This window comes from Clytia hemisphaerica, unplaced genomic scaffold (assembly GCF_902728285.1).
Source record: "Clytia hemisphaerica strain Z4C2 unplaced genomic scaffold, Clytia hemisphaerica genome assembly, whole genome shotgun sequence".
Taxonomy (NCBI): domain Eukaryota; kingdom Metazoa; phylum Cnidaria; class Hydrozoa; order Leptothecata; family Clytiidae; genus Clytia; species Clytia hemisphaerica.
Genome location: NW_027104464.1, coordinates 477,175 through 487,008, shown reverse-complemented (window position 1 = coordinate 487,008; position 9,834 = coordinate 477,175). Strand labels below are relative to the sequence as shown.

Genomic DNA, 9,834 nt, shown 5'->3' with positions numbered 1-9,834 from the left:
ACTATCTTTCATTTCGTGACACTATCTTTCATTTCGCAACAATATCTTTCATTTCGCGATGGCACTTCTCGACTTCCACAATAAAGATAGCCTGGGTATCCAGACTCAAAATTTCAGAAAAAAACACTCTTACCTCAACATACAGTATATAGACCAACTCTTCACACAAAAATTACGGGAAACGCATGTTTGGACTTTGTACCCTGTGCTGCACTCAAGCACTTAAGCCAGAGTCCCGCAAAGGCGGGACAAAAATCAGTTTTTTGAAGTTTGCAAAAAAAGCCACATAAAAGATCTTTCAAATTCAGTATGTGAATAGAGCAGTAAAAAAATACAACTTTTCTATTTTTCCTTTTTTTTGCAAAAGTTCTAGGGATGAAAATAAAGGGATAATGATAGTTGAATACTATCCATTGATGACCCGCGGCACTATCGTAAAGCTAGAATCGCTTCGCGTACTCTTCGCTTGAGAAAATGATTGAGAGATTGAAGTTTTTCACCAGCGCAGGAGTTCGCGGAGCATTCTCGGCTCAATCCTCGGCCCGACCCATTTTGTTTACAAATGAACATGCGTTTTCATTTTCATTTGTTTATCTTTTTTTGCAAGGTCAGCTTTTTCGCGCGCATTGAAAAATATCACAAACCCCGCGAAAATTCTGCTCAGTGACTGGGAGCGTGCTGACCAATTAGAGACACTCGCATATGCAGGGACAGATATCCCTGCAGACGAGTTACTTGGACCAGACCGTAAACCAGAGACAAAATATTAAAAAAAAACTAGACGTTGAAATAGTTTACGGTCTGGATATCCAGGCTACAATAAAGATGGTATCCTGTAAAAAAGATATATCGTTTCAATTAATATAATGTTTTTTTGGGAAAATAGTGTTCCGAGATGAAAGATAGTGTCACGAAATGAAAGATAGTGTCGCAAAATGAAAGTTAGTGTTACGAAATGAAAGATAGTGTCGCGAAATGAAAGATAGTGTCGCAAAATGAAAAATAGTGTCGCGAAATGAAAGATAGTATTTATTTCCACTTTGGCGCGCCATATAATCTGGCATAGGTGAAGTGAAATTTTATTCATAATTTACATTCTAACTGGTAGGAATAAGCCTTGGGGCAGAATTTACTGCGCAGTCGAGGTTTTGTGTCCTGTACGTAACAATTTTATTTGATATGCCCTTATCATTTTTTGTGAAGCTGTTTGAACAAATAAGTTGTATTTTTTAATTCGTTTACCTGTATGTGGTATAGCTTTGAAAACAGTTTAGGTGTGAAGACTACAAAAAAAAAAGGTTATTTGTCCTGCAATTGGTCTAATTGGAGACTGTTCTATGTAAATGTCCCGTACGTAACAGACACAAAATTGCATAAATTATTTTATAAATATAAGCATTATTTTTATTGCTTTTCTGTATGTCTACAATACTATTTGTCTAGAAATTATAGCCAAAGTTACAAACAAAACCTGATTTTGAAAATACCTCAGCTCAAAGTATATGCTGTAATATATATATGTAACCTTGTCCCGTACGTAACAAGATTAATACGCCTCTGAAAAGTATTTTTTTACAACTTAACATTGTTTAGACACACTTTCATTGTTTAGACAGGCTCTGATCAGTCATCACTTTGACTTACTTTGTAAGCTTTCCTGATGAGTGAAGCTTTGATTAAACCCTTTAACACGCATTTTAAAACTTCAAGTTCAAGCTTCAATTGATTTTGATGATGTTAGTATTGCTTATGGACTTGTAAAAAATTTCATGAATAGCTCTAGGGTATATATTCTTTCTTTGAAGTGACATTAAAGAGGGCAGTCCAAAAATTGTTACGCACGGGACATAAAGTATGGGTATTTTAAAGATTTTGAGTGGCAATTAGGGCTACAATCTTTGGGAATAGTCTTCAAATATATTAATTCATAAATACCAAAGATTTTTTTAAAAGGGGAAAGAAAAATAAAGGGTAAAACTTCTTAAATTCTGTGAATTCTACGAAAAATATACAAAAATCCACAAGTTCAACTGGGAAAAAATGGTAAAAAAAACGTAAAAACACCAATAATTGCACAAAAAACTGACATAATTGCTATTATGTCTTTTTCATGTTGAATAATAGTGCGACAAATCTGTACAAATGCCTTTTTCTTTGAAATATGTTGTGTTACGTATGGGACAATTTTTCATGAAAGTCGTTTGGGAAAAGCTCTTTTACTAAAAGCACTTAAATGCAAAACATTTCTAATAAAGATTTTATTATTTCCTTATGTCCTTACCTTGATGTAAGTTAGCATTTGACTATGAATTAATCAATTTTGAACACCCTATAAGAGTTGATTTGGGGTAATTCAGCATTTTAAGCATAAAAAACAGCCTTCAATTTGAAATTTTGATCCAATTTTGTACTTGAAACTATTTGGAAATAATGTTTTTTGATGACTTTGATATAGTTGAAGTGAAAAAATATCATTTAGGATCTTCACTTACTACAAAAAAAGCATAGCCTAGTTAAATATGTTTAAATGTCTTTGTTACGTACAGCTACAGGACATTTTTCAAATTTTAAATCTTTTTATGTCTACTTTACCGGCATTGGGCCGATAAGCTTCAGATCCCCTCCCCCTTGCTCTTATCAGCCAAAATTTTCAAAACAAACTTTTGCCTCTTCGAAAACACAATTTTCTCTCTAATCATGTCTGCCACCATCGCGTTGATCTTAAACTTGCATTCCCAACCGTCATCGTTGAATTTTTGTCTATTTGCACCAGCATTGAGTTTGTTCATACCTGCATTGATATTGTTAATCAAAACAAAAGTTAAAAAGAAACAACATTTTGAAGGCGTCGTGGTATAGTGGACATCAACCTTGATTCCTGTACAGGCAACCAAGGTTTGATTGGCAAGTGACGAACCTTTGCCCGGGTCAACCCATGCCATGTGAGGGGAATTGGGTAGTCAGTTCAAAGTGTTGACGGGATGCTTACTCAAAGCATCTATAGTTGCGAGAATGGGCTCTAGAGCCTCCTGTAACTCAACCATAATAGATAGATAGATAGAGAGGTAAAGCTGGGCCAATACGCAATGGAAAAGAGTTTTTTATCTAAGCTAATTCGAAACTGTACCGTCAACTGCTCTAACTTAGGACTATCTGACAAAACATGGGACGGCAATTCAGCCACCATTTCACCGAACCTCCAAATTCATTTGATTTGAGTTAATGAACGGCGTATTAAAAAGTACACGATTTCTCTTTCGCACCAAGTAGGCTTTTAAATTGAAATAGGAAAAAAAATCCGCAGTGGAACACACACGAGTGTCTGTGCACTCTAGGAGGAACGAAGTAGTATGATTGATAAACTTGGTGGAGTTATCAAAACAAATTTGTTGTCAAAGAGATTTAACAGTAAGTGAAAATACAGGCCAGATATCAACCAGTCCCATGTTCCAACCAATCGTCCCAAGTTAGAGCAGTTAACAGTAATTTGCAGTAAGGTGCAAATTTGTGTGCGAAGGTGAAAGAAGTGAAATTGCATACTTTCAGTAGTGCAGTTTGTGGAGGAAATCAGAAAGAAATTGGCTGACAGGCTTTTCGTGGCTTTTATTTTTTATTGGTATGTAGTTGGACCCCTTACCCCCTAATCGGGCCAATGCCGATAAAAAATTTGAATGTTTTTTGTCGTGGATCATTTATTATAAGCAAGTGAAAGGCCGTGTCTGTCTGGTATTGGTTTAAACGACTTTTCTCTAAAATAAACTTTTTTAGTTGTAATTTGAAAATATTATGTGTTGCCAGTTGGAGAGGGTTCATCAATTAATAAAAGTTTTTAGCTAGGTGATGATTGTAAAAAAAATAAATTCGAAGGGACTGGAGAATTGTGGATTGATTTCCTAGATGGATGAGTTTATTAGGGTTGGCCGTCAGACAAAATATGACTCATCAAAGATCGTGCAACTGTTTTTGGACAAAAAAGCAGTCGTGGGTAGACAAACTTCCGCGCTGATTCCATTTTGTCTGGATTCGCATTGTTTTGTTGTCAGACTAGCATGTGTTGGACTACTGAGATGAATCACTTCCATCTATCCGCCATATTGAATTGTTTTATGCAAAAATACAGAAACGGAAAAGCCATGGTTAGATTTAGTTGGAAAATGATAAGTATGCATTTACAAGTTTGCGCCCCACAGCTCTTTCCCTCAGGCAAAATCATTGATTCTGTAAAGGTCACGAAATTGTTGAGTACAGACGTAGAAAAAAAATCTAAATGGCTGCCGAGTGACACTGACAAAAACAAAAAATCAGAGTTTTCAACCGCCTACTACAGCAGAATAAGAAGGAGAAATGCAGTAAAATAAAAAACTACTAAACTTCTGCAATTTCAACAAAACTGTTTTGTACCGTTAACTGCTCTAACTTGGGACGATTGGTCGAAACATGGGACTGTGTTGATATTTGGCCTGTATTTTCACTTACTGTTAAATCTCTTTGACAGCAAATTTGTTTTGATAACTCCACCAAGTTTATCAATCATACTTTCTCTATTGTGTCATAACATGTCATGATAACTTTCACTGATAGCACACCCTTTTTAGCTTTTTTGTTTTCATTCAAAATGACCGAACGCTGATTGGAGAATTAGAGAACGCCCGCCGCCTAACCGCCTATCGCCCAATGGAATTAACAAACAAGAGCCACAAAGATGTGGTTAAATATTTCCTCCAATAGCTCAGAGCATAGATTGTAGTCGCAGTCGAACCCCACAGATTATCCTAAAGCCCCAACTTAGTAACTTAGATTTATTAAAGCCTTTATATTAAGCAATATCCAATGCAAAACAAAATATAACCATATTACTGCTAAAAATTGTCGTTATTTCATAGACATGTTCACAGATGTCTAAAAGTCTAAAAACTTGTTAAAAAATTTCATGCAAATGATAACAATTTCAACACAAAAATAAATGTATTTTATTCAACTAATATTGGTTTTTACCTTCATTAAGGAAATAAAATCTCAGATTTACAAGTTGATATTATTCTAAGACTCATCTGAGTAAGAAGAAAGTGCCAAAATATCTAGACTGTCTACTAAGGGACTAATATGGAAATATGGCAATATGAATTTGGGAGATATGGAAATATGTTATACACGTTAGTTTCATATGAAAAACTTCCTTGTCATCAATATTTTAAACCACCATATTATACCATTCACAAATAAAAAGTTACTTAAAAATGGATCTCCTTCTTTACAGATTTAGATTTACAGTGCATAACATCTGTTACATTAGTATTCATGTGATAATATACCAAATTGTCAACCTTGAAATTGTCACATTTAGTTACAGTATTGCTAAATGTTTACAACACTTTCCAGCAAACTTTTTTATGAAATTTGTGTCTTGATAAACTAAACTCCATGACATTTGTATCATTGATCATTAAATCACATCTTGGAACAATAGAGTTCCTTGGTTCAATTATTGCAAGAATGTTTATCTTTGTTCATATTCTCATTATGTGCAACATTATCATTACATCATTGCCAGCAAGTTACATTGTATTGTCAGCTTTAGAGGTCGTCAAACTTTGTTGAATTTGTAATCCTGGCACCTGAATGTGAAAGGAAAGAAAAATTCAAAATTTCATAATGGGAAATAATATCTTTACAGTAATCAATGCCAAATGTGTGGTCATTCGCTGAAATCTCCCAAAAAAAAAAAGACTTTAAAAGGGTGAGACTCTGCTTGATGGTTTGAGCTATGTTTGCCATGCATATATACTGAGCCATTAAAGAAGTTTACGGGAACGTACAAAAAGGACCACAGGGTACGTTCAATAAGGTACACTGGGAACATACAATAAGGTTCACGGGGAACATACAATAAGGTTCACGGGGAACATACAATATAATAAGGTTCACGGGGAACATACAATAAGGTTCACAGGGAACGTACAATAAGGTACAAGGGGAACGTACAATAAGGTACAAGGGGAACGTACAATAAGGTACAAGGGGAACGTACAATAAGGTACACTGGAACGTACAATAATAAGGTACACTGGGAACGTACAATAATAAGGTACACTGGGAACGTACAATAAGGTACACTGGGAACATACAATAAGGTTCACGGGGAACATAAAATAAGGTTCACGGGGAGCGTGCAATAAGGTACCGTGTGAAAGGGTAACTTGCATCATTGGAGGCTAACACGCATAGCACTCAAATGAAAGACTTGTCTGGTCATTAAAATACAAAGTTAAATCAAAACAAAAATGGTAGAGTAGAGCTTCCAGCGGAGCTGCATAGTTGTATTCTAATGACCAGACAGGTCATTCATTTGAGGGCTATGCATGTTAGCCTCCACTGATGCAAGTTACCCAATCTCACGGTATACACGGGGAACATACAATAAGGTACTGGGGAACGTACAATAAGGTACATGGGGTACGTACAATAATGTATACGGGGAACGGCACAATAAGATACACTGGAACATACAATAAGGTACACGGGGAGCGTACAAAAAGGTACCCAGGAACACACAAAAAGGACCAACGGAGAGCGTACAAAAGGTACCCTGAAAGCATTCAAAAAGGACCATGGGTAGTGTACAAAAAGGACCACACAAAACGTACCAAAGGATCCCAGAAAGCGCACAAAAGATACAAGGGAGGGGAGCATACAAAAAGGTAAACAGGGAGTAAAAGCATCTATTATGATATATTTTCTTTTTAGCATCTGGCATCAAGGCTAAAAATGGGGCATTGAGAAGAGTACAAGCTTTTCCAAGTTTTGACCATTAATATCTAGACAATATATATCTACATGATGGAAATCAGAAAGAAATTTATGCTCACCTTCTTCTCAAGTCAAGATAGGAATGGTTTGGATTTCCATGTGTTTCAGCTTCTTTCTTCACCCTTCTTCTTCTACTTATGGGAAAGACAATAAATTCAGCACACATGAGAGAAATTCAGGCAGTCCTCTGAGCTTTACACACAATCATTTGTTTTATGAAAAGCTGGTAAAAATAAACCCCTGCCATATTTTGATAGAAGGATACTATTTTTTTCCCCGCTAAATCTTCGCGACGATTTTTAGTCACGTGACTGAAGAGCCTAGTCATAATGTGCAGCACGAATAAAGAAAACATTAACATCGAAAATGGAAGAAAAGACGGAAAAAGGCCGTTTTAACAAATATTCCCCTATAGTAGGGAAATATTTAATAACGAGTGTGTAACATGCTGTGACATCAAAAGCTCCATCGATTTGCCACTAATATGGTCTTCTTCGTTCCAGACAATCGCGCGTGTTCCACTACCGATTTTTTTCATATTTCGATTTAAAAGCCTACTCGGTGAGAAATTGTGTATTTTTGATACGCCGTTCATTAACTCAAATCAAATGACTTTGGAGGCTCGGTGAAAAGGTAGCTGAATTGCCGTCCCATGTTTTGTCAGATAGTCTCAAGTTAGAGTAGTTGATGGTATAATAAAAAAGGTATACCTTTGATTTTGCAAAATGTTGAAACGAATGCAAACTTTTGAAAAACCCCAACTTGTACCCCCATAATGTCAAATTGACATTGTGCATGGTCAAATGAATATGGAAAGGCCCCCTTAAACTCAACAAATACAGTTGCATGTAACTGTAGCATAGTCTGGAAAGGAGGAAAATGTTGCGTCGGAGGCGTTTTGCGTCAAAAGGTATAATGTATATGTATGTATGTAATAGTTTATTTCATGTTGACAAAAAGGTAGCAACAAAGCCTAATAAAATTCAACTCTACTTTACAATTTTTTTAGAGGTTGTTAAACATTTCTTTTTTTATAGGGAAAAGGACTTTTGAATCTACAAATTCACCGTTTCCTGAGAAAAGTTCACAGTTTCCTTGTTTCTCAATGACCAATAATTAAGTGCTACTCTAGGCCATTTTTCATGCCCTTTTAGCGTCCGGTCATTGGACGCTGTCCCTCCTGAAATCACTAAAATTTTGGTAAAAATAGCCTTTTTTTGTGGAAAAACAAAAGAAACTTTAAAGTTTATTTGAGATTTTTTATAAAAAAATAAAATAGCAGTCACTTTATTACACTTTATTTTTTGTTTAACAGTATACTACGTTGGTCTTGGAATATCATCACCAAACTTGAAGTTATTATACATACATAATTTATCAGGATTTGGTCTTCTATTTGCTCTGATTTGCATTGGATCATTTACAGCAGGGCTCCTTATAGCTGTATCCTGGAAAATCAGTAATTGGCAATATCATCCGTTAACAAGAGATTTATTGAGATATGGTTCGCCATGGAGAGCTGTTGCTTCAACAATCAATTTGGAATATAGGAGAATGGAGAAATTCTCTTCTATAACAGGAGGGACAAGTATATATGTTACAGATTCATGGATTATAAAATGCTCTACCTACAAAATTCACATTGCACAGCAGACCGATTCACATTTATCTGTTGTTCAGAGTGAGGAATACTTATATAACCAAGAAACAAATCAAAGTGCACAGTTTTTGAAAATTAAAGTCATGACGATTCCACCCAATGAACAGAGTTTCTTTCTCAATCTTAATTCACTAGAGTATACCGATTTAAAGGATAGGATCTCATCTCCTTTGAGACTTGCCAGGGATGTGATTGTCCATCAAACATTGAGTGAACGATTCTTAGAGGCTTTCAAACAACAAGTTAGCACTAATGGTGCTCCAGAAGTCATGCCTAATAACGTAGCTGTGAGTAGTATCATTATGAGTTTTTCTCAGAGATTTACTAGTACCCTTTCTTTGATTTTGGATTTAAAAAAACATTATGTTCCAATAGCTGTCTATTTTATACAGATTACAAGAAATTTTGAAAATAGTATATGAGGCTTTTCAAAAAGAAAACAGGGCAATAATTTTTTTGAATCGTGTATTCATTTATTTGGTGTTTTAAACATTTGAATCTCCCTGAAATTTAACAAAGCATGGATGCTAAAAATTTAAAAGTAAAGCTTTCATCTCAGTTCATCTTTCAAAATATAACACAATAATGTAATCAAATATGTAGTACCTCAGAATCTCAAACTTATAGCTTTGAAACACCCAATATTGTAATTTACATTATCCATATGAATCAATTTCAGGAACGTGAAAGCTGTATTGGTTGTATGGGTGTCCGAGCTGATATCGTTCTTTCAAAACATTGTTTACCAAGAGCTTTACCGCAAGCTGAGCAATGCCAACAATGTTATTGTAGACCAATGTGGTGCTTGGAATGCATGGGAAAATGGTTTGCCAGCAGACAAAATCAACAGGAACCCGAATCTTGGATGTCTTCAACTGCGCCTTGCCCCACTTGTCGTGCTAAATTTTGCATGATTGATGTCTTCAAAATTTAATTATGATACAGAAAACGGTTTACTTTTATAAACATTTTTTTGATGTTTTAATATTCAACTTGTTACCTGTCTTAAAAATTTTATATTTTAGAAATGATTATTTATTTTATCAAACAGGGTGCAAAATACAGAATTCTTTGTCAAATCGTTATATATTTCAACCAGGTGCATCCAAAAAGGGATCAAGTCCTATGAATTGTAGTAAAATGAACCCTTTTGCCTTGAGGAAAGGGAAAACTAAATTTTAGTGGACCATTTATCAAATCTAGTCAAGTGGATGAAAAGCTTTGACTGAAAGAATGGAAAATTAACTTAAAAAGTGCTCAAGACATCAAAAATAAACCTTTTCAATTCTTATAATGAGAAATAAGGATTAGTTTTTGCAGGAAGATATTAGACTTTTTTTGCAATTAATTGAACCAGGAGTAAACAT

At 35.1% G+C, this 9,834-nt stretch overlaps 1 protein-coding gene across 1 annotated transcript; it reads left to right on the top strand.

Annotated features, from left to right (window-relative positions):
- The first annotated feature begins 8,094 nt into the window (after nucleotides 1–8,094).
- LOC136821128 (E3 ubiquitin-protein ligase TM129-like) lies at nucleotides 8,095–9,547 on the top strand. The gene is made up of 2 exons (XM_067077352.1): nucleotides 8,095–8,754; nucleotides 9,147–9,547. Exons 1-2 carry the CDS (start codon nucleotides 8,362–8,364, stop codon nucleotides 9,399–9,401), a joined length of 648 nt encoding a protein of 215 aa, XP_066933453.1. The 5' UTR covers nucleotides 8,095–8,361; the 3' UTR covers nucleotides 9,402–9,547.
- The last annotated feature ends 287 nt before the right edge of the window (nucleotides 9,548–9,834 follow it).